A 26,603-nucleotide genomic window follows, 5' to 3' on the forward strand; every position below is an offset into this window, starting at 1 on the left:
CATCATGTGTTTATAAAATCATTTTCTGAGGACTTGAATGGATTTCCTCATAGAACCATCCTGAGGGCATCAGTCTTCCTCACACTTCATGAAAATTCAACCAACAGAGATCAAATCAGGAAACAGAACCCAAAGCTGATCTTACTGCTTTACACGATTTCATTCAGCAGCAATTCATTCCTTTATTTATGAATAACACATCAAAGTAAACACCTGGATATGGAGTTGGTCTGAGATTCTTTTTCAGAAGACCTCAGAAAGTGTTTTTGGTAAACGAGCCCATGTTGAGTGTAATATAAGGTTGTGTTATCATTGTGTTGTAGTGAGCTGTGTGACTGGAGCTGTTCTTCAGCGTGGGTGTGTTTCCTCATGTGTGATGTGTGTGATGTAGAGCGCTGGCCTCTCAGGCTGAGGGGAGATAAGGGAAGCTGCTCTGGGAGGTTGGAGGTGTATCATAACGCTACGTGGGGCTCCGTTTGTGATGATCAGTGGAACATCAGGAACGCTCAGGTGGTGTGCAGACAGCTGGGCTGTGGGTCGGCGCTGAGAGCTGAGAGGAATGTTACTGGTTCTGGTGAAGGGACGATCTGGCTGAACAGAGTGAAGTGTCGAGGGGATGAGATTCACCTGTGGGACTGTCATCATTCCCTGAAGAACCACACTGACTGCTCTCATGCTGGAGTCACCTGTGCAGGTCAGAGGGGTGCACTAACTTTTCAGCTTTCTGTCTCTGCTCATTACGCTTTTCTTCCAGTGTTAAGACATCCATCCATTATCTGTAACTCCTTATCCTGTGCAGGGTTGCGGGCAAGCTGGAGCCTATCCCAGCTGACTATGGGTGAGAGGTGGGGTACACGCTGGACAAGTTGCCAGCTCATTGCAGGGCTGACAAAAAGAGACAAACAACCATTCACATTCATGGTCACTTTAGAGCAACCAATTATCTGCATGTCTTTGGACTATGGGGGAAACCGGAGCACCCGGAGGAAACCCACACAGACATGGGGAGAACATGCAAACGCCACACAGAAAGGCCCCCATCAGCCACTGGACTCGAACCCAGAACCTTCTTGCTGTGATGCGACAGTGCTAATCACTACACCACCGTGCTGCCATGTAAAGACTTGATGGCTTTTTCTTTAAAATCTTTGATGTGAGCTTGAAACCTCGGACCCCAAAGAGTCATACTAATCAGTATGTCATAAACCTGATTTACTGAGAGTTTATTTTTATTGGAGGATATAAATGGTTTTTACTTTCTTTCTGTAAATACAGACATATCCACTGTGTCCACAGTGACACCCACCACCACCACCACCACCACCGCCACCACCACCACCCCCCCCCCATCAGGTCTGTATATTTGTTCCAGTACAATAATTGCTCCTGTTCAGTATTTTTCTAAATATTTATGATTACAGTGTCGTATCGAGATCCTCTTCTGTGTTTCTGACTTCAGGAAGACCCACTCCAACTCCTCCATCCATCCCTCCACTGGTTCTCTTTGTGTTGGGAACGCTGCTCTTCCTGGCCTTAGTGCTTCTGCTGCTCCTGTTTTACCAGAACAGAGCGCTCAGGAGAGGTACGACACATTCACACATTTTCTTTTCTCTCCAACACCAACTCTATTATTGGATTATATTATTTACAATCGCACACTTTATTCAAAACTGGTATTCAGAATTATTCACAAATACAAACTCATTATTATTATTATTATTATTATTATTATTATTATTATTATTATTATTATTATTATTATTATTATCCACTCCCAGAAGTCTCTAAGTTGAGGTGTAAGACTCAGCCTGAGGCAGTCTATGAGGAGATCAACCAGAGAAATACAGTCTATGAGGAGATCAACCACAGATCCATCACTAGAAGAAGCAGGAGCTCCACTCAAAGAGGTGAGTGAGATGTGAACTGATCTCCATCACATTTATTGTATTCTATTTAAAGTTGGAGCTTAAATTCACTGCATGCAAATCATCACTCAATACAAAATACACACTTTAATGCACACTCAGGGATAAACTCAGTACTTTCCCCCAAATCCAGTGAGATTTATTTCTTTACAACCAAATAAATAAAAATAAGTGTGTGTGAGAGGAAGTGTGCAGTTGGAGCCCATGTGGTGTCGAGACAGAATTCTGCTGATAAACATCTATTAAAGCTTCTGATTTAGTGCAAGTGTGTGTGTGTGTGTGTGTGTGTGTGTGTGTGCACGCCTTCCTGTACAGGTGCATTATTCTCTCCCTCCCTGTGAGAGTGGTGTGTGTGTGTGTGTGTGTGTGTGTCTCATGACCGTGCTGCTCTCCTCTAACAGGAAGTCTCCTCTCTGAAGAACAGCATTCTGGGTATGAGCATGTGGATGATGAGCTTCTCTCAGGTAAAAAAGCCCAGAGTGTGAGTTTGTCGAACTCCATGAACTGAACGAGATTAGAATTGCAATTAAAAATCAGAAATGACTAAACGTGTCCTTTCTGAGACGTGATTATGATGTATTGTATCGAAGAATTACAGGAACTCCAGTGTTTTAATGCTGACACATGACATCTCACAATCAACCTGATCTTACTTTAAGCTTCTGAAATCCCTCTTATCAAATTGATCAAAGCTTCTTTGGATGAGGATTTTATTGAGTATAAATGTGTTTAAAAACCCCAAACAAACAAATGGTTCTTTTTACAGTCAAGTCTGGGATCGGAGAAAAGGCGGAGTATTATGATGACGTCATCGACACCAGTGACTTCATAAGTGGGTGCAGTTGTCAAATCAAATCAAATCAAGTTTATTTGTATCGCGCTTTTAACAATAAACATTGTCGCAAAGCAGCTTTACAGAATTTGAACGACTTAAAACATGAGCTAATTTTATCCCTAATCTATCCCCAATGAGCAAGCCTGTGGCGACGGTGGCAAGGAAAAACTCCCTCAGACGACATGAGGAAGAAACCTCAAGAGGAACCAGACTCAAAAGGGAACCCATCCTCATTTGGGCAACAACAGACAGCCTGACTATAATATTAACAGTTTTAACAGGTATAACCCTCAACTGTCCTCATGGGGCCGTCCTTCACAGGAGTGGGGCGATAAAACTCCGACCAGACACAGGGCACCAGGATGGATCAAGCAGGTCCGAGGGGCAGAAGAGGCCAGCATCTCAATCCCAGGATCAACATGTAACTCAGAGGGACAGATGGGGGGGGGGGGGGAGAGAGAGAAAGAAAACACGTTGTTAGGTATGCCCTAAAAATGACAAGTATTAAATCTGTGTGGTAGGCTCGCAGAGACGAGAGTCTTTACATCAGGCATGACGCACAATGGCATGTTAATATGGTAAAAAATATATCATGACCTGCTCTGGCTGGATGCTTGATTGGGTGATGGGAGCACACTCCTCAGCAATGATGAGATGCAGATGGGACCGTTAGGCCTGGCCAAGACAATTCAGTTACATTTCACCGGGTCTGGGACATGCGACAGAATGTCTGACGGCCGATTCCCTGCAGGCTACGATAGCCAGTCGAGGTCCCCACCGTCTCCACCAAAAGATTTCCTGTTGACTCCATGTAACTCAGAGGGACAGATTTGGGGTGGGGGGGAGAGAAAGAAAACACAGGTGGTTAGGTATGCCCAATGTCACCTGAATAAGTAGGAACAGTATACATATTGCACCGAGTACAAGCAGGGACTCCGGCAACTAACTATGACAGCATAACTAAAAGGAGAGAGCCAGAAGGTAACACAGGCATGAGGGGCCCCGGGACATAAAGCAGCCAGCCACTACACCGTCAACAAACTCGAGTGAGCAAGCGAGTGGGGACTGACAGCATCCATACATCCCAGTTTACCAAAACACTCTGTCTGAGGACCCTCCAGATCTACTCCTTTACCTCATAAACACCATTAACAAAAGGCTTGACTAAACAGATCTGTTTTCAGCCTAGACTTAAATGCTGAGACTGTGTCTGATTCCCGAACATTACTTGGAAGGCTGTTCCATAACTGTGGGGCTTTGTAAGAAAAGGCTCTGCCCCCTGATGTAGCCTTCACTATACGAGGTACCAGCAGATAGCCTGCACCTTTTGATCTAAGTAGGCGTGGCGGGTCATAGAGGAGCAGAAGTTCACTCAGGTACTGTGGTGCGAGACCATTTAGTGCTTTAAAGGTCAATAGTAGTATTTTATAATCAATACGAAATGTGATTGGGAGCCAATGCAGTGTGGATAAGACAGGCGTGATGTGGTCATATTTTCTAGTTCTAGTAAGGACTCTTGCTGCGGCATTTTGAACTAACTGGAGCTTGTTTATGCACTTATTGGAACATCCAGACAGTAAGGCATTACAATAATCCAACCTGGAGGTAACGAAAGCATGGACTAGTTTTTCTGCATCATGCAATGACATTAAATTTCTTATCTTTGCAATATTTCTGAGATGAAAGAAAGCTATCCGGGTGATGTTATCAATGTGAGTTTCGAATGAAAGACTGGGGTCAATAATCACTCCGAGGTCTTTTACTGCTGCACGTGAAGAAACAGAAAGGCCATCCAGAGTTACTGTGGAATCAGAAAACTTACTTCTAGCTGTATGTGGTCCTAGCACAAGTACTTCAGTCTTGTCAGAGTTAAGCAGAAGGAAATTTATAAGCATCCAGTGTCTAATGTCCTTAACACATTCCTCAATTTTATTAAGCTGGTGTCTCTCATCAGGTTTTGCAGAAACATACAACTGTGTGTCATCAGCATTACAGTGGAAACTAATACAATGTTTACGAATAATATCGCCCAGAGGTAACATATATAGAGAAAAAAGCAGTGGACCCAAGACAGAACCTTGTGGAACACCAAACTTTACCTCGGTACGTCTAGAAATATCACCATTTATATCGACATACTGATAACGATCAGTTAGATAAGACCTGAGCCAGGAGAGGGCCATTCCCTTAACTCCCACAACATTTTCTAGTCTATCCAGAAGAATGGAATGATCAATGGTATCAAATGCTGCACTAAGGTCAAGCAACACAAGTAGCGAGACACAGCCCTGATCAGACGCCAACAGTAGGTCGTTTACTACTTTAACCAGTGCTGTCTCTGTGCTATGATGAGGTCTAAATCCTGACTGATACATTTCATGGATGTTATTCCTATGTAAATAGGAGCATAACTGCTGTGCCACAGCTTTTTCAAGGATCTTGGAGATAAAGGGGAGGTTTGATATTGGCCGATAATTGGACAGCTGACAGGGATCAAGGTCAGGTTTTTTAATCAGGGGTTTGATAACTGCTAGTTTAAAGGATTTGGGTACATAGCCAATCGTAAGAGAAGAATTTATTATTTTTAGAAGCGGTTCAATTACTCCAGGCATTATCTGTTTGAATAGATGTGTCGGTAAGGGATCTAGTACGCAAGTTGAGGCTTTTGATGTAGAGATTAATGAGAGTAATTCAGTTTCTTTTAGGGGAGTAAAACATTCTAACTGATGATCTGATACAGTTATATTGGTTTTTTTTTTTTTTTTTTTTAAATATATTTTTTTGGGCTTTTTGCACCTTTATTGGATAGGACAGTGTAGAGACAGGAAATGAGCGGGAGAGAGACGGGAAGGGATCGGGAAATGACCTCGGGCCGGAATCGAACCCGGGTCGCCCGCATTCATGGTATGGCGCCTTAACCACCTGAGCCACGACGCCCCCGATACAGTTATATTGTTAACTACAAGGTCACTTTCATTGTCTAACCTTAAATTAGTAGTTTGAATTTTTTGTCGGATATTCTCAATTTTGTCATTAAAAAAATTAATGAAGTTGTTGCTACTACATACTGCAGGTGTGCATGTGTTGATAGTGGACTTATTCCTGGTAAATTTTGCTACAGTATTAAATAGGAATCTAGGATTATTTTTGTTATCTTCTATTAGGGAGGAGAGATATGTTGATCTCGCAGCACTAAGAGCTTTTCTATACTTCAGGAAGCTCTCCTTCCACGCCAATTTGAACACTACCAATTTTGTTTGACGCCATTTACGTTCCAATTTTCGAGTGGTCTGTTTTAATGTGCGAGTGTCATCATTATACCAGGGTGCTAATTTTTTGTCTCTGACCATTTTCCTTTTTAGAGGAGCTACATTATCTAAAGTATGGCGGAATGTTGACTCTAAGCATTCAGTTGCCTGATCAAGTTCTGCAGGGGCTGACAGTGACCCAATCAAAGTTGACAGCTCTGGGAGATCATTTATAAAGCTCTGTGCAGTAGTTGACGTGAATGTACGTTTAATACAGTAGCGTGGTGAGGTGCATATATTATTACTCAGACATTTTTTGAATGAGATGAGACAATGATCTGAGATAACTTCAGACTGTGGAAGTATGACTATATCGTCTACGTTTAATCTGAATGTTAGTATTAGATCAAGGGTGTGACCACCATTATGGGTCGGTCCTATGACATTCTGCTTAATCCCGACTGAATCTAAGATGGACACAAACGCTGTTTTTAAAGGGTCTTCTGGGTTATCAAAGTGAATATTAAAATCTCCGACAACTAAAGCTTTGTCTAAGGAAATAACCAGATCTGAGATAAAATCTGCAAATTCAGAAAGAAACTCAGAATATGGCCCCGGGGGCCTGTAAATAATAAGCAATGGAATTAACTGGGTAGACTTATTTTTCGAGGCTACATACATTATATGAGTATGAAGAACTTCAAATGTATTAAATTTATAACCAGGTTTGTGTGTTACACCTAGATAATCGTTATAAATAACCGCAACGCCGCCTCCTCTGCCAGTTAGACGAGGCTGGTGTATATAACTGTATCCAGGAGTACTCGCTTCATTTAATGCTATATATTCATTTGGCTTAATCCATGTTTCTGTTAAACACAGTACATTAAACTCCTGATCAGTAATGAGTTCATTAACCATTAGCGCTTTAGATGTAAGAGATCTAATATTTAAAAGCCCCACCTTTAGATCAAAGGTGCTGGCAGCAGCTGTACAGTCAGTCTGATCTAATTTTATATTGATTAGGTTACTGGAACAAACTCTCTGAAAATTTCTACCTTTTTGTTGAGCTCGGGGAACAGACACAGTCTCGATGTAGTGGGCCCTGAGTGACGACTCTGTGCAGCTAGCAGACAGTCGGTTTAGCCTGTTCGTCTGCTCCCTGGCCTTGGCTCTGGATTGTCAGAAATTAACTAGGCCTGTTCTGAGACTATGACCTATGCTGCAGGAAATGAGAGCAGCACCTTCCCGAGTGGGATGGATACCGTCCCGCCCTAACAGGCCAGCAGTGCCCTCAAAATTAGCCCAATTATCTATAAAGCCCACACTGTTTTCAGAGCACCACCTGGACAGCCAGCAGTTCAGCGACCATAACCTGCTGTAAGCTACATCGCCACGCCGCATTGGGATGGGGCCAGAGCATACTACAGCATCGGACATCGCCTTCGCTAATTTAAACACCTCTACAAAGTTACTCTTAGTAACCTCAGACTGACGAAGGCGTATATCATTAGCTCCTGCATGGATAACTATCTTTGAGAACCTGTGCATTTTGAGAACCTGTGCAACCTGTGTATTTTCCATTCCAGTTGTTAACTGATCCCATAAATTTAGTGACTTCACATGAAACCATGAGGTCAGAATGTGATGGAGCTGTTTGTACAGACCCTCTGCTTTTATTTCATTTAGGTGATACAGGAAGAGTCGAGCCACCAGAGGACTACGATGATGCCGTCACTGCTGGACCGATCCCTGATAACGTGGAGGGTGTGGTTCTGTTTGGGGATTTGTTTTAGAAAGCAGTAGAAATTAAACACACACACTGCACATCAGTTTGTTTCTTGCTTTGTGTGTCGTGACATTTTTGACATGTAAACGATGTCATTTTGCATTGCGTCATCAAATACACAGTGTACAAACTGCCACTTCAGTAAACTTTAACTCTCTTTAAATATCTGTGTTTTGGTGTAGAGGATGAAGCGGAGAATTATGATGACGCCATTCCAGCTGATCAGAAGTCAGTTATACTGACAGGTATGATAATAATGTGACAGTGTCGCATCCACAAGCATCCAAACCAACATTAATGACATTCATGTGGATTTAATAGCTTTTATCTCCACATTCTGACAGAGGACGTGTCTGAGAACTACGATGATGCGGTTACCACGGAAACAAACCCAATCATCGTCACAGGTCAGTTTTTATCTGGAAATAAACAAAAAAGAAAAGAAAAGCTGCTGAGGGAACCACTGTTTATAGCTGCGATGACATCAGTGAGCAAAGGAACAAACTTATTTTTCCAAAGATATACAACATTATCTGTAACTATAAATGGATGAAAAGTACAAGATCTAATTCTTTACTCAGTGAAAAACTGCAATTGTTGGCAAATTCCCATGGTCTAAGAGGAATAAACCACTTGGGGACATGCTGTTGTAGGTAAATGATCAACGTTAGGGTGGTAGCAGTAACTCAGCTTCATCACACCACCCTGTAACTCAGTATTTTACTAGAACAGCAACACACACAGGGGTTTATTACTGATTCATTGATTTCTTCAGGAGACGGTCCAGAAGATTATGATGATGTCATCAGTGAGGAACAGGATGGAGGAGAGACAGAAAGTGAGTGAGTTGTTTATTCTGGTAATGTACGTGAGTGCAAAGGCAGCAAAGTTAAAGCGTGACTCTATTCTATACCATATATAATATAAATATCAGCTTTCTGTTCTGTAATCTCCATTCTGTCATTGAACAAGTGCCGTCATATTTATTCCACAGTTTAGATAAGACCGATATTTATGTCTCATTTACTTCCACATCTTATACACATGGCCTGTGTTCATATTAAGAAAGCTGAACTGATAAATCTCCTTTTTTTCTCTTTTTTATTGATAGAATATTAAAGACATTCCCACATCGTGCATCACTGACTGTATTTTTAAGCTTTTACGTCCCGATTAATACAATACACAGGATCTATTAAAGAGGTCGATGTATTTATTTTACAGAATATGATGACGTGGAGGAGAAATCTCAGAAAGACAGGGACCATGTGACTGAGACACGCCACCAAAGGCCTTTTCTCAGGAAATTACATTTCAACTTTTATAAACACAAAAAATGATTTTATTATCCTTCCAATAATGTCATGTTTCCTGAACTGTGTTCATTTTCCCCGAGTTATTAGCAAATAGAGGAGGAGAGTTAAATCACCTTTCATATTCCCTAATGCAATGTCTCCAGCTTTTCTTTTACAACACTTTTAATGCTATAAGTCAGCTTCAATATCACTGACACACCACACCTCATTTATCTCACCAATTATTTCAGCTCAACTCATATAATATTCATCTTCATCTTTTACATTTATCAACCTGTTATTCACTCTTTTACAAATGTCTTAGTAACTATAAGCCACTTGGCAAAAGAGCACAAATCTTTGGATTCCTTAAAACAATGTGTGTTTTTACATTTTTAAAGACACATTTACCTTTATGTTCAATGCTGTGCTTTTAACTGTAAAACATCTCATTGAGACGGATTCGAGAATTCCTTTATGAAATATTCAGACCATGACGTGCTCATTAGATCGCTTGCTATATTGCGTTTTTGCTGTCATTTTTATTCGGTAGCTGGCGATGTTACAAGCCAGATATAGTCTATGCAAGTGTCATAAATATATATACAGGTTTCATTACGCATTCTCAGATTTTCATTTTAAATTCTCAGGTTTGTTTCCTTATTCTCAGGATTGTGTTTTATATTCTCAGTTTTCATTGAATATTCTCAGATGTTTGTTTTATAATCTCAGCTTTAATTCAATATTCTCACTTTTTAAATGAGTGATGGCCAGTTCATTTTAATATTACATCTTCATCAACAATATACAAGTTAATGTGACTTTTTATCTTTCCACAATGAGAACAAGTCAATATTTTACATTCTGCAGAGTTTTATTGGCTCTTTTTCATATTGTGTAACAATCATCTATTTTTATCCATTCAATGAAATAAAAGTGCTTTGATTATTTTGAGTATAATGTGATGATGTGTGTTGGAGTTGAGTGAGCGGCTCTTGTAGTGATGAATCTGTGGTCGATGCCCTTATAGAACATCTCAGGCAGTAAAAAATAAATCAGTATTGATCGACTGATCAGAAGGTTGTGAGTTCAAATCCCAGCACCACCTTGAGCTCGACCCTTAACCCTCGGCATCTCCACTGCATCATAAAAGCTTCAGCTAAATGAATAAATGTAAACACACACACACGTTAGTCTTCCTGTCCTTCTGAGGACCTTCCACTGACATCATTATTAATGCACTTAATTAATGCTGTGACTGCAGCTGAACCGAACCCCAACCTCAACCTCAGGAATGAAAAGGACACGTTTTGCCTCTTTGATTTATTTATTGTTCAAACAACAACAACAACAACAACACTTTCCTTATGGGGACCATCGAGTTCTGATTTGACAGAAGTTGATGAAGTGCTGCTGTGGTTTGATTTGGACTGAAACCCGGCTGAAGCCCGTGATCCCCGATTTTATTTTTATTATGATCTTTTGTTTTCTATAATATTTAGATTTTGCCAAAAAAAAATAAAAAATAATAATAATCCAGCAGCATCCTAACAGCGCCCTCAGCAGGTCAGTTCAGAGAAAAACACATTTCACTCAACAGTAATCTCAGGTTGGAAGCGCTTTACTGCCATCTAGTGGAGGGAAAAATTGTCCTGTTATTAATAATAACACTCATCTCATCTCATTATCTGTAGCCGCTTTATCCTTCTACAGGGTCGCAGGCAAAGTGGAGCCTATCCCAGCTGACTACGGGTGAAAGGCGGGGTACACCCTGGACAAGTCGCCAGGTCATCACAGGGCTGACACATAGACACAGACAACCATTCACACTCACATTCACACCTACGCTCAATTTAGAGTCACCAGTTAACCTAACCTGCATGTCTTTGGACTGTGGGGGAAACCGGAGCACCCAGAGGAAACCCACGCGGACACGGGGAGAACATGCAAACTCCGCACAGAAAGGCCCTCGCCGGCCACGGGGCTCGAACCCAGGACCTTCTTGCTGTGAGGTGACAGCGCGAACCACTACACCACCGTGCCGCCCCAATAATAACATTAATAATTTATTTTTAGTTATTAATGTGTATGAATCTGAAACATGTATCGAGTCTCTGTGTGTGCTGTAAAAATATCTAATAATTTATTTCAAAGCATTTCAGAGTCTCAATTCTCTAACAATAAAAATCATGATGTGAGCAAATAATAAATTAACAATAAAAGCAAATGTAAATTAGTGTTTACATGTATTAAATAGGGTGGCACGGTGGTGTAGTGGTTAGCGCTGTCGCCTCACAGCAAGAAGGTCCGGGTTCGAGCCCTGTGGCCGGCGAGGGCCTTTCTGTGCGGAGTTTGCATGTTCTCCCCGTGTCCGCGTGGGTTTCCTCCGCCTTTCGCGCGTAGTCAGCTGGGATAGGCTCCAGCTTGCCTGCGACCCTGTAGAACAGGATAAAGCGGCTGCAGATAATGAGATGAGATAATCATCATCCATTAAACATAAAAATATGTTAAACAAGTTGTTTCCAGCAAAGTGGTGATATAACTGAGGTGCAACAGCACGTTTCAGAACTTTTGATAGGAAGCTGAGATTGGAGTCTGGTCTATAATGGTTCAGAACATCCAGATCTAAAGATGGATATTAAATGGTCCTATAAGGTTCACAGTTTTCAAGTAAACACCACTCAGGAGGTCATCTGTACAGATGCGCTGTCACCACTTTTCTCGCCATTGTTTATCCTGTCTCTCAGCAGGAACGGAAGGGAAGCAGGAAACACTTTCTTTGTTCCGATTCAATCAATCTGAACGCCGTAAAGCGCACGCAAACGGACCATACTGCCAACTTAAACGCTTCTGATTAAACCACAACTGTTTGTCCTCTTGACGACGGTTGTTAAGGAACTGAAACCGCTCTGTATGCATTCAGCTATTTATTTAATATTAAGAACCAACTTTAGTTTACGTTAAGGTGAATAAATAAAAATAACAGTGTAAAACTCCCTGAAATCACCTCTACACACAAAATATATGAACTGAATTCACTCTTTATATTACACCTGTGTACACTAAAACCACATGAACTAAAATCCATAAGCTGATGCTGTGGCTGTTTTTATTAACCGCGGCTTTAATAAATCGCGTTTCTTTGACCCGGACAGGCGCCGTTTGGCCCCTCGCGGCTCCCGTCACTCTGTTTCCTTGGCAACACGTCAACTTTCCATCAAACTCTAAAGCGGATCCAGACGAATTAGAACCGAGCAGGAAAATTCTCTCTCTTAAACAGCCTCTAGTGTAGATTTATTATTGTTGTTAAAAGGGTTATAAATATGTATAATATGTGTTTTAATAATCTTGAGAGCTTTTATTTCGGCCAGCTGGGCTTTCCGGCTTCAACGGAAGTGACGAAAAGAAAGATGGCGGCGCCTCGGCAGCGCTAAACACACGATTAGTTTTTTAATGAACCCTCATGATAAAACTCATCCCGTGGACCGACACAACCACAGATGGTGGATTGCGGAAGAGGGGAAAATATGCGACACATTTTGAAGAAGGTCCAGGAGTCTCTGACTCTTGTAGAGGACTGGGGTAGGAAGTGGGGTTTCAGATTCTCAGTTGAGAAAACAAAAACAATGTTTTTTACAAGGAAGAGGGTCTGTGATAACCTAAAGCTATATCTTTACAACCGTCCTGTGGAAAGGGTTTCTTGTTTTAAATTTCTAGGAGTGTTCTTTGACACTAGACTTACTTGGAGAGTACAGATCTCAAAAGTGGTGGATAAATGTGAAAATGTATTGAACCTGATGAGATGTCTTGCTGGAAGGAACTGGGGAGCAGATTTGACCTCTTTAAAATTGATCTATGTTTACCTGATCAGAACAAGGATTGATTATGGGTGCTTGGTTTATGCATCTGCAGCGACATCTGTACTGGCTAGGCTGATGTAATCCAAGCGGCTGCGTTGAGATTATGTACTGGAGCGGTGCGATCTTCCCCAGTTTGTGCTCTACAGGTTGTGGCAGGAGAAATGCCTCTTGGGCTGAGGAGAAAACAGCTGCAGGCCAATTATTGGATTAATTTGATGGGACAGAGTCCTGGTCACCCTGTTAGAAGAGTGATTGAGCCAAGCTGGGAGAGGGAGGTGGCGAATCTGCCCAGTTTTGGGTGGACTGTAGAATCTGTTGCCCAGGAGTTGAATATTCTTCAGAGGACCTTTTGCCCAGGAGTATTGTGGCCGTTGATCCCTATGTGGCAGCTGGAGGTCCCAGAGATTGACCTAATATTACTTAAAACTAAGGAGCAAGATCCTGAAGCAGAGTTGGTGTATAGCTTTCATTGCCATGTAAAAGACAAATACCGTGATTATGTATTAATATTTACTGATGGATCAAAGGATCAGGATACAGGGGCTACTGGGGCAGCTTTTGTAGTCCAAGGAATGAATGTGCAGGCCTCAAAGAGGACTTCTGATCTGCTGAGTGTGTTTACAGTGGAGTTGTATGCAATCCTGATGGCTGTGCAGTGGGCTGGACAACTTCAGAATAGGAAGGTGCTGATATGCAGCGACTCTGTGTCGGCTATCAGGAGTCTTGGGAAGGGAATGTCCAAGAGGCGACAAGACATAGTATATGACATCCTTTTGACAATTAGAGATGTGGGAAGATATGGAGTGACAGTGGCATTTTTATGGATACCTGCTCATGTGGGAATCAAGTTCAGTGAAAAGGTGGATAAGCTGGCTAAGGAGGTGACACGACGGGAAACAGTAGATGTTAGTCTGTCCTTATCAAAGTCTGAAGGCAAATCTATTGTGTGGCAGCAATCTCTTTTGAGATGGCAACATCTTTGGGAACAAGATATAAAGGGCAGGCATCTATTCTCAATAAATAGTCGTGTTGCTGATTCAGTTAATGTTTGCGGAAGTGGTAAACGTAAGGAAGATGTCATTATTACTAGATTGAGAATAGGTCATACGTGTCTGAATGGCTCATTATTTATTATAGGGAAACATCCGGATGGGCTATGCTCCTGTCAGCAGATGGAGACAGTTCAGCATGTTTTATTGTCTTGCAGGAACTATGATTGCCATAGAAAAGTATTGATCAGTTCCTTGATGCAGAATGGCATGAAAGAGATATCACTGGAAAGTGTACTGGACATGGGGACAAATGTGAAGGGCAAACGGCATTTGATCAAGTTTTTACGAGATTCTGGTTTATATAACAGAATTTAGTTCTTTGACCGATTAATACTGTAGGTGGCAGCAATGCAACATATTGGATGCCAGCTGCCGTAAAACTCCAAAGAAGAAGAAGACACAACCACAGAGTCAGGGAACTGATTTAATTATACATTATTAATTACAGAAACACCACACACTGGGCTAACCGCGAAGCTAACCGTGAAGCTAACTGCGAAGCTAACCGTGAAGCTAACTGAAGCTAACCGCGAAGCTAACTGAAGCTAACCGCGAAGCTAACTGAAGCTAACCGTGAAGCTAACTGAAGGTAACCGCGAAGCTAACTGAAGCTAACCGTGAAGCTAACTGAGCCACACGAGCTGTTGAGCTGAATCTATTGCTAGCATTGTGTCCGCTGTGCTAAGCTAACGGCTTCTCCTCAAGGCCAATTTATGCTGACAACGCAGTCCTCGCAGATGGTGTCGCAGACGCTCTGCACGCACCTCCCAAAAATTGTGACCACCGCAGAAGCCTCACAGACAAGAGGGCTCTGATTGGTCCACTCTACATCCGCTGTTCACGCACTTCCGCTTCCCTACTTTCCCGGTTTGGTTTGGTTTCACGGCCACCATTTTTAAAAACACGAGCGAAGATGGAGCAGCACAAAGAGCGGTTGATCGAGGAAGTACGGACATCTATACGACTCCAGTTCTAGTCGTAACCGGAGGATAAACACTCCACTAAACACACCCACCAACTACTCCTAGCGACTTCGCGCCCCCTTGCGTTGTGATGGTGAATAACATCGCGCACGCCTATTATCCCCGCTGAACAATAAATTACAACTGTCTGCGAAAAGCTATCCGCGAAAGCCTTGTCGCAAGAGCATGCAGAGGCCTTCAGACCTTCACACGGCCTCCAGAATCCGGACCGAATTCAGCCATCCTCTTAAACGTAGTCCCCACAGAGGGAACCCGGAACCCATCCTCTTAAACATAGTCCCCACAGAGGGAACCCAGAACCCATCCTCTTAAACATAGTCCCCACAGAGGGAACCCGGAACCCGTCCTCTTAAACATAGTCCCCACAGAGGGAACCCGGAACCCGTCCTCTTAAACATAGTCCCCACAGAGGGAACCCGGAACCCGTCCTCTTAAACATAGTCCCCACAGAGGGAACCCGGAACCCGTCCTCTTAAACATAGTCCCCACAGAGGGAACCCGTCCTCTTAAACACAGTCCCCACAGAGGGAATCCGGAACCCGTCCTCTTAAACATAGTCCCCACAGAGGGAACCCGGAACCCGTCCTCTTAAACATAGTCCCCACAGAGGGAACCCGTCCTCTTAAACACAGTCCCCACAGAGGGAACCCGGAACCCGTCCTCTTAAACATAGTCCCCACAGAGGGATCCTGTCCTCTTAAACATAGTCCCCACAGAGGGAACCCGTCCTCTTAAACATATTCCCCGCAGAGGGAACCCGTCCTCTTAAACATAGTCCCCACAGAGGGAACCCGTCCTCTTAAACATAGTCCCCACAGAGGGAACCCGTCCTCTTAAACATAGTCCCCACAGAGGGAACCTGTCCTCTTAAACATAGTCCCCACAGAGGGAACCCGTCCTCTTAAACATAGTCCCCACAGAGGGAACCTCTCCTCTTAAACATAGTCCCCACAGAGGGAACCCGTCCTCTTAAACATAGTCCCCACAGAGGGAACCCGTCCTCTTAAACATAGTCCTCACAGAGGGAACCCGGAACCCGTCCTCTTAAACATAGTCCCCACAGAGGGAACCCGTCCTCTTAAACATAGTCCCCAAAGAGGGAACCTGTCCTCTTAAACATAGTCCCCACAGAGGGAACCCGGAACCCGTCCTCTTAAACATAGTCCCCACAGAGGGAACCCATCCTCTTAAACATAGTCCTCACAGAGGGAACCCGGTGTTCTAATAAACTGTCCTACACGTCAATGCGTCCTACAAAGCCCCACTGCGCATGCGCAGAGCACAAAACGTCATTTCTTGGCATTTGAACAGATTGTTGTCCTACATCAGCTGTGCTATAAACGGTGCAGATTAACGGCGTGCATTCAATCTTTACTACTTAATCTCACATAATGCTGATTTCTAACCATTGCGTGAGTCCTGCAATGCATCTGAAATATCTCCCCTTCACGATCTTCCACCAAAGGGCTTCAACTTCCGCCCTATCTGATCAGCTGTTGGAGTTGCTCTACACCCTACTCGTCCTTCAAAGCCCCACTGCGCACAACACAACACGCCATTTCTTGGGGTTTGGGCATAAATTCCTCTACAGATCAGCAGGCAAGGTGTGCTCAAAGCTAAAGGTGAGCGTTCAAGCTTTCCTACTTAATCTAACACAATGCTGATTTCTAACTGTTGCGTGAGTCTTGTTTGAGTCGTTGATGGACTCAACTACTTCGCGTTGGCTTGCTTTGAATTATAAAACTGTCTGTACAAACTGTCCGCATGTGTCTGTTACGCAGTGTAAGTGCAGCCAAGCCATCGTTTGATAGCCAGCGTCAGTACAAGTTCTGTTGGCTGCAACATGGCATCATGAGTGTGTTAATAAATACAACGCCAATTTTAACCAGCTTCGTGCTTGTCTCCAATGCTTTTGCATATTTCCGCGTGGTCTACAACGCTTAGCATTTTTCAGTCTAGCAACAGAATTTTGTATCGACCGTGAGAAAAGCTAGCTCGCTCCAGTTTGGTCATGTGACAAAGTAGGCTACTTCTGAAACGCGTTGCCTTCCACGTGGTAACAAGATAATGCGTGGGACCAATACGCGGAATGCTCTAGCGGGAACACAAAACGCTTTTTTATGAGATGAGTCTGCTGTTTGGAACATTCTACTCGGCTGCAAAGACAGCAAATTTCTGCTCGTAAGATCACGTCATAATGGCCAAATGCAATCAAACGTGTGAAGGATAATGCCATGACATTTCGTTTGTAAGGTTAATTGTAAGCATACAGCATGGCATGTGTTGTCATTTACTTGATTGGCTTTTGCAAAACTGGCAATCAAGCAGCATCCATTTTAATGCATCACTCTAGATAGAGTATCTCAGATCTGTTTTGAGGAGCATTAAGAAAAAGGATTTACACCCTGCAGTACTCAACACACCTGGTTTTTTTTCTGACTGTACCAAAAGTTTATGCGCAACTGTCTTTGTAGGTATGGAGGCCAAGTACGACGAAATACATGGGTTGCTGTCTTTGGGGTCATACCCCAAAGACTATGATCGAACGCAGCGGCAGAATCTTAGGAGGTATGCCTCCAAATTCACTTTGAGAGGTCAGTAGTTTCCGTAAAATTGTAATAAATTTGATATGTAGTACAATGCATTTGTGATTAATTTCATTGTAATTCTTCTAATTATAATTATCATTTTAATGTAGATGGAGAGCTCATTTTTTTGGCACCAGGAGAGCAATTCGTGGAAAAGAAGAGGCCAGGAGTATATTTGAGGAGTTCCATGCCTCGTCCATGGGAGGGCACACAGGAATACACAAAACCCGAAGTGCCTTAGCGTCAAGGTTTTACTGGTTTGGGATGTCCGTAGACATTGAAAAATGGGTATGTATTACTGTTTGTTGCTGAAATTAATGGAAAGCAGTAATCAGGACCTTGGGAGCAGCTGTGAACACCAATTGCACCATACGGTATGTGTTTAAGATCCAGGAATGTGACCAGTGTCAGAAAGTGGGCAAGCCCCTTACAGCGGTGCAACCTCTGCAGTGCATCAAGGTAATAAAATGGCTACATTACATTAGATTGGCACTGTGCATATTATAAAAATGACTATATACATACATACTGGGGCTACTTTATTTCCATATCAGGTGTCAGCTGTATGGGAACTTGTGGGCATAGACCTCACTGGTCCCCTGCCCAAGACACAAAGTGGCTTCCAATATATACTGACAGCAACTGACTACTTTTCTAAGTGGGTTGAGGCTTACCCACTGAAGAGCAAGTCGGCTGCTGAGGTTGCAGAGAAGCTGGTCAGGATGGTGTACAGACATGGCTGCCCATTGCGAATACTATCAGATCAAGGCAGAGAGTTCGTCAATGAAGTAAGCTCACTAATCATAATTAGTCATCTTTGGAAAAGGACTCAACCATCTGCCTCAGTGGTGTCAACAAATAGTCTGCCGAGCATATATCCATGTCTATGAGTGAGTTAATTTCTAATTAGTTTCAGTTGTATTTTGAAGCTCAACACAGGACTGTGTGAATTACTTCACATCGAGCGATCTGTAACAGCGGCCTACCACCCACAGACAAATGGCCTAGACAAAAAAACAAACAATAATATAAAAAGGTATGTGCTATCATTTTGTCATATACACTACCGGTCAAAAGTTCTAGAACACCACACCGTACCCCCACCGCACTTTTTAACTGACACTTTAGCTTGTTCTGTTTCAGTTTAAAATCAGTTCATTGTGGCATCGCTCTCAGAAATGAATGCATACAACAATAAGCAACTTGAAATTGAAAACCGTAATTGTGGAATCAATGCTGCATACAGAATAGACCAAAATATATTCTAAACTTTTGACTAATCAAAGTAGCCACATAGATAGATAGATAGATAGATAGATAGATAGATAGATAGATAGATAGATAGATAGATAGATAGATAGATAGATGACTTTCAAAACAATCTGACCAATTTTTTGTGCTTTACTATGCCTGCATTTAGAGCCCTTAGGAAACTAGTGAATGAGGAGCAAACCAACTGGGACACCTTCTTGGACGCCACGCTCTTTGCATGAAGGTCAAAGGTTCACACAACCACGAAATATACCCCATTTAAACTAATGTACGGAAGGGAAGCCCGTTTCCCAGCGGAGGTGCCAGCCGAGTTGCCGGTGAGTGGTGTCTTCACTATACTATCACTGAGATGTAATTAAATGCAGTGATGTAGTTAAATGTAGTGTGTGTATATTAGTCATTGCAAATATTTGTATTTCACCATAGTACAAATACTTTTGCAGTATTTTTTGAATCAACTGCTTCTGCATTTGATGTGGTACACAGACATTGTTGGAACAATTTTCCATTTATTCTTGGAAAAACTATGGCATGAAAATAATCTGTTGTGGCTTTTGCTCTTTCACATTGCGCCTCACATGCAATTTGTTTTTAAAAAAAAATGTATTTTCATATAGGCTATTCCTTCCAAGTATTACAAGGTAACGAAAATTTTCATGAAGTGAATCAGATTTTTTTTTCATGTTGTAATTGTTAAAAAAAAAAATCTAGATTTCAACAATCACATTGCCAGCGTCAGAGTCTGTTTACTCAGACTTCGGAGACTTAAAAAAAGAGGAGCAAGAACATCTGTTGGAGTCTGTCAAAGTGAATGTTAGAAGGGGGCAGGAGACACAAATGGCTAGATATGCAAAAAGACTTCAAAAAAAAAAAGAGGTCCAGTACAGGGCAGGGGATGAAGTTCTTCTCCTTAACGTGAGAAAGTGTGGGAGGAAAGGCGGAAGACTTCAACCCGACTTTACTGGTCCCTATGTGATAGAAGACATCATTGGGAAAAAGGTCACTCTCCGATCTGATGATGGAAAAATCTTGCGAACAACATACAGCATTGACCATATCAAGCCATATTGGAGGCCTGCAAGGGAAGTGAGCCGGAGCCCTCGACGAAGCCCGAGCCCTCGACCAAGCCCACTCCAAATCCCAAGCCCTCGACAATGCGCACACCCACTCATCAGTAATAAGGTTTCCCACAAAATTGGAGCCGAGCCCTGTTAAGCTTCCACCCAAGAGTCTGCACAGCACACAAGATGAAGGTGGCCCTAAAAATATTTGTTCTTGACCGTTTGGTCTTCTGTTGCCGGTTTGGCCATCATAACAGTTGGTCCATGCTCAACCTTTAAGGCTGAATGTTAGGAGGACAAAGGTTCTAGAGGATGTTTGACTCCATAAAGTACATACATTTTAATAGAACACATTAATTTCTATGGAATATCAAAAAAAACTTTCAGCCTTAAAGGTTAAGGACCTATTCATTTTTGGCCTGTTGGCCTTGAGTTCAATGTTGGCCCGTTGGCCTTGAGTTTGATTTTGGCCCGTTGGCCTTGAGTTTGATTTTGGCCCGTTGGCCTTGCTATTCCCACAGAAAATACAGTAGACTGACATGGCTAACACAAAGTATAATTTTCTTTTTAGTGCACAGGATTTGGGCAGGAAAAGATGATGGGTGTATGGAGGTGGTCATTGGTCTGTACAAATTGTATGACACGTCATTTAGGACGCTGCAAGGCACACAGTGGGTGTCGGATGAGGTAAGAGCCATTTAAAAAAATAATAATTTAGCTTCTTGTAGCAGTGTTGCTATATTATGATATTTAATTTGCTGACATTTCAGGTAATTGATGTTTACCTCCACTGTGTCATTGAAGAACACAAGGCAAGTAAAAATCACATATTCCAGGTTACCATGCATGGTCCTATGGTTAAATATCTATACAGGGTGTCCCAATAAAATGTATACACACTTTAAATCATTGTAAAGCAGGTGTTGATTAAAATTCATGCAATTTTCAAATTGTAATAGACTTTACAGACATCACTTTATTGTTTTGTCATCACCTATTCTCAAACTGATGTATAAAGTCTACGCTATGAGACCTGCAACAGTCACTGAAAGTGAATGCACAAAATTTCCAAGAGAATTGTGTGTGATTCAGGTTGTCAGCAGTGCCTGGACCAGAATGAATGTCAGTTTGAGAACAGGTGGTGACAAAATACCAAATTAAGGTCTATACATTCTATTACAAAATTACATGAAGTTTGATAAACACCTACTTTACAATGTTTTAAAGTGTATACATTTTATTGGGACACCCTGTGTAATTGGTGTGTGTGTGTGTGTTTTTCCCCCATGTATTTGCTTTTAGCAGAAACCTGTATACCACATGGATGCTGTGGTTGGAACTTCATTATTTTCAGGGAGGTTCCGTTGCCTCAGTAAGGTAATGTGTTTTAAGGTTAGTGAGTGATGAGTAAATTGTAAATTAAACTTAAGTGAATCTGTCAAAATAACTTGCTGCAACACGTCCCTACAGTGGAAATTTCCAGTTCATAACTTGTGGTTATGCCCATTGAACTTCTCTGCACACTGGATTCTTGTGGTATGTTTTTGCTCAACATTTTTGTTACTGAATACCTGTTTTCTTTCTTTTCTCAAAGTGCTGGCTTGTTTACGTTGGTTAAACTTATAGTTAGTTAAAATTATATATTTTTAAGATTGTCCACATCCCCACAACAACCCTGGTCCTCATAGACCCCATCGGAAATGAGGACCACTACGCCAGACAAATTCTCCGCAACTGGAGGTATTCATTTCATTTATTTATTTAAAGGACAGTGCACATTATCAAGCATTTCTGTAAGTGTGTCGGTGTTAGCCAGAAGGCTAATTTTCAATTAGTAGTCCTTTGGCAAGATGTTATGCTAAACACATGGCATAACATGGTAAACATTAAAGGTCCCATGGCATGAAATTTTCACTTTCTGAGGTTTTTTAACGTTAAAATGAGTTCCTCTGACCTTCTTAAGTCACCCCAGTGGCTAGAAATTTCATAATTTGTAAACCAAACTATGCCCAACATTTGAGAATGGCACATCAAAATGGCGCGTTGATAAACTCTTCCCTTGCCTACGTCAGCAAGGGAGATGATCCCCACGCCCCCCCTCTGGATTCCCACCCACTGTATGGATTGCCCGCCCAACTCAAAAGTTGCTGTTTGTCCTACCAAGCCTACTGCGCATGCGCGAAGCCTACTGCGCATGCGCAGAACACATGACTACATTTTGTAGTGAGGAGCCCATGGAAGACACAACATGGAAATTGCGCTGTACATGGATGTGACAACACAGAAAGGAGTCTGTTTTTACTGCCGACGGGAGAGCCCCTGAAGACGCAGTGGCTTAATTTTATTTACTTCAATAATACGCCGTCGAGTCTACCTAAGACGGTGTATGTTTGTCAGAAGCATTTTCCTGATGAATGTTTCCACAACTTGGGACAGTAGGGCAGGTTTTGCACATCAACTGTCACTGAAGCCTGGGTCTGTGCCAAGCATCCCTGCCGCATCAGCAACAAACACCGAACAAGTAAGTGTATAACTGGTCGTTTTGCCGTGTTTTAAAATCGGTGCGTTAGCCTAGCAATGGCTACATTAGCTGTGCAGCTAACCGCTTCCTGCAGTCAGCCAGATACATGGGCTCAAGTTGTACCATTTTTTTTAGACAGGGCGGACGGACCAGGGCATTCACCCGCCTGGCCGTGCCCGACGAGGAGCGCTCTCGGCCGGCTTGGGAGGCAGACGGCAGCCCCTCCTGGAAGTGCAGTTTTACCATCGGCCTCATGCGGAAAAAAATGACAAAGTCCCACTGCTCAGTTTTACCATGGGCCTCAGGCGGGAAAAAATGACAAAGTCCCAGTTTTACCATGGGCTCGAGTTGTACCATTTTTTTAGACAGGGCAGACGGACCAGGGCATTCGCCCGCCTGGCCGTGCCCGACGAGGAGCGCTCTCGGCCGGCTTGGGAGGCAGACGGCAGCCCCTCCCCCCATGGCACGCCCCCACCGTCTACCCTTCCCCGCCTCCTGCTTCTCATTAGCAAAACGACGCACTGGGAAAAGCGCTGAAATGGGGCTTTCTCCCAGGAGGCTCTATCTACGTACCGAGGGTTCATTTCGAGAAAGGCTGCGGATATAACATCCGGAAGCCTCCACGAGCCCGTTTAAAGCATCAACAAACCACCATGCCATGGGCCCTTTAAATAATACAGCAATTGATAAACAACTATAAAGCATGGCATGAGATGATGTCATAATCTGTAGGGGCACATGCTCCCTAATGTACAAGTCCATGATTCTAAACCATGGATGTCCAAACTACAGCCCACGCGCCAAATGCTATTGGCCCGGGCCGCACAATAAACTCAACTCAGTTGCACTTCTGAGTTTCACTAGATCGCCACGGAACGCTGCTTCTCCACCGTTTCAGTTTCAGTCTGTCAGAAGACAAATAGCAAGTGAGTGTATAACATTTCAAACAATCATGATGATCTTGTTGATTGTGTTTTAACCAGGAACTTCCTCAGAATGAGGCAGTGGGCTGCTAAGTCATGGCAGGTAAAAACTGTGGACCATCACAAACAGCGGGACTCAAGCAGCTGTGGAGTTTTGGTGATGAAGGTATTAAAATTATTGTTGTGTTCATTGGCTGACAAGATGCATAATTAACACAGATTACTTTCCTTGTAAATGTTTACAAAAATGATGTCTTTCAGTTTGCAGAAAACTTCATTTTGAGCAGTGACGCAGGACAGGTTCTAACTACAGCTGATGCTGTGATGCGTTACAGAGGGCAGATAGCATGTACCCTGCTAAAAAAATCGGGGTAAGTATGACTGTCTGCAATAAAACAATTTCAAGGTGTGCAGGCCCTTAAAACTTAAAGAAGGAATGTTGTAACAATTGTTTGATGGGTTTTACTAGCTCTCTTTACTAGCTCTCTTGTTCAGGTGTTCAGGTCGGGGTCCCCAGCCAGAAGACTGAAGGGATGTGGCAGGGCTCCAGTGATGTCTAGACTGTGTGTGTGAGCCTGGTGCGGTGTGTGTGTGTGTGTGTGTGCCATTTGAGACATCCAAAATGTAATCAGTTTTGTAAGATTTGGTGCAAATCCGTAAACCTGTTCAAAACAAATAGTTGGCCATCTTGAAGTGTTCCAATAAAATGAAATCATTCAAAATGAGTTGTGGAAGTTTGTTTTCTGTGGGCTGTTGCATCGCCAGACAAGGAGAACGGCTGGATGAACAGGAGAAAGGTAAAACTCAGTTATTTAACTCGAGTGGAGGTGGAGAAAATGAGTTTAATTCCAGAAATGGTGGACTGACACTTTAAGTGGAATGTTGTGCTTCTCTGGGTCGGACGTGTTAAATGAAAGTAAGCTTTAAAAAAGTTATTGACTGAATGAAAACTGTATTGATGCTCCAATATGTTGTTATGCCGTTTTATGTCTTGCAATAAAAATAACATGACATTTAATTACATTACATTGTGTAAGTGAGACCTTAATTGTTCAAGTTGCTGATACTTACAAACTATAAGTAAGGTGTAGATTCTGCAAGTAAACCTTACAATCAGGAATTAGGTTCCATTACACAGCTGAAAGTAAGAGAAACCCATTTAACACCAGGAAACACAACTTTGCTCCAAGTAACCTTTACTAGCTGGTATGAAGTAAACATTACTAGTTGGTTTTAAGCAACCTCAACATTCAAGTTCCAAGTAAGGATAACAAATATTTTGAGTGGAGATTACTTTTAAACATAAAGTAAAGATAACTTGAAAGAGAACAAGTTATATTACTTCATTTATTTGAGGCAACGAGTTTCCACCTTTTTTTCAAGTAAGCTTAGCTTATTCTTTTTTACAGTGAGTGTAGTATATTCTGGTGGGGTCGTTTGAATTGTCAAAACTTCCTACATTCATATGTTAATGTAAAGGCATATTCTGATGGTCATTGAGTTGTCAGAAAGTCCTGCATTCATATATTAAAGTAAAAGAATATTCTGATGAGGTCGTTTGAACTGTCAGAACGTCCTACACTCCTATTTTAATGTAGAAGCATATTCTGATGGGGTCATATGAGTTGTGAGAACGTCCTGTAGCGTCATTTGAATTGTAAGAACGTCCTACACTCATTTTAATAGAGCAAATGGTACTTGTGAATAGTGACAAAAAAACTAATTCTACATATTCTGACAGGGTCAACTGAAGAGTCAGAGCATCCTAGATTCATATGAATGTAAAAGCATATTCTGACGGAGTGGTTTGAATTGTCAGGACGTCCTACATTCATATGAATTCTGACAGGGTTGGTGGGCGGTGGATCAGTGTAGAAGCATGTTCTTTGCAGAGGGAAAAACCGTGAACTATGACTAAAAGTTAAAGTTGAATCACACTGTAGGATTTCCTGCAATGCAGGACTGCTCGACAGACATGTCTGACATCCCCTCCTACCGTAGGACGCTTCGCAGATGTAGGACCGTTTATCAGAACACCGGAACCCATCCTCTTCTTGGGAAGCCGTTCAAGTTCACAGCATTTCTCATTCACGCTTTCTGAACCAATCAGGGCGCGAGACTGTCTTGCACGTTTGAAACAGTTTCTAAAGCGTCTTTCACCATGACACGGCGACACGACACGAGGATTTTGGACATGATTTTAACATCTTTCAGGACTGATCCCGGATATTTCTCTCATCTCCGATGCCAATCCAGTGCTGCCTGCATTACTTTAAGAGAGTCTGGCTCGTAGTTTTCCCCGTTTTCTTTCCTCGCTTCTGCATAAAACTGCGACAGCACCTTGTCTAACTCACAGCATTCATCCGCCACTACAGAGTCGTTTATTTGTCTTTCTGCAGCCCGTTTCTTAAACACAGAAAGCCAGGAATTCATACTTTTTTTGGTATTTTCATTTTCGCTTGCAGCTTTCAATTGGTTTATCATTTCTTCGTCAAATATAGAGAAACGCGGCATTGCTGAGTCAGCCATTTTGTTGACAAAATTTGCTCATTTTGTAACCGTAACCAAGCAACGAACTAGCCAATAGCATTTCAGAAATACGGCCCCGTGTTAAGGAAAAAAAGCCCTCCTTGATTGACCAATCAGAATTGAGTAATTTGGCCCTATGTATTATAAACCAGGATAAATCACAATGAGACAGAAGTCTCTTTTCCAAGTGAGCCCTGGCCAAGAAAGGGCAGCACCGAGCTAGAATATAAAACATACAAACATTAAAAAAAAAACACAATACAACATCGAAAGGAAATAAGGAAGTGAAGAAAATAATGAAAATATAACCGCGACAATCTAAAAGCATTCACAGTGATCATTCAGAGTGTTCGCAACACAAAGTTTAAAATCAGAACGGGAAATGAGTACGTCACATTTTAACTGTTTCTGAAGTGCATTCCATGACGAAGGGGCATTGAACCGAAAAGCTGTTTTACCACATTCGGATTTCACAGTCAGTGGATTATAAAGGATGATATTGTTAGATCTGAGGTTATAACTATTGTTAGTTGTCTGTGAAAAAAAAAGATGGGAACAAATCAACAACTGCTTTATAAATGAAAATGAGCCAATGAAGCTGTCTCCGTATTGACGGTGGAGTCCGACCCGATAAACTGTATGAACTGCAGTGGTGAGTGGAAACCCAGCCTTAGTTACAAAGTGTAGCGCTGAATGATAAACAGAGTCCAGTGAGCGCAACA

At 42.3% G+C, this 26,603-nt stretch overlaps 1 protein-coding gene across 1 annotated transcript in view; it reads left to right on the top strand.

The window, feature by feature from the left end:
• The window catches only part of LOC132869636 (uncharacterized), a 343,638-nt gene that overhangs the window by 94,913 nt on the left and 222,122 nt on the right, over positions 1-26,603 (top strand). Inside the window, 1 exon segment of the mRNA XM_060902929.1 lies at positions 392-694. Within this exon segment, the coding sequence (XP_060758912.1) occupies positions 392-694 (303 nt within the window).

Source organism: Neoarius graeffei, chromosome 21, assembly GCF_027579695.1.
Source record: "Neoarius graeffei isolate fNeoGra1 chromosome 21, fNeoGra1.pri, whole genome shotgun sequence".
Taxonomy (NCBI): Eukaryota; Metazoa; Chordata; class Actinopteri; order Siluriformes; family Ariidae; genus Neoarius; species Neoarius graeffei.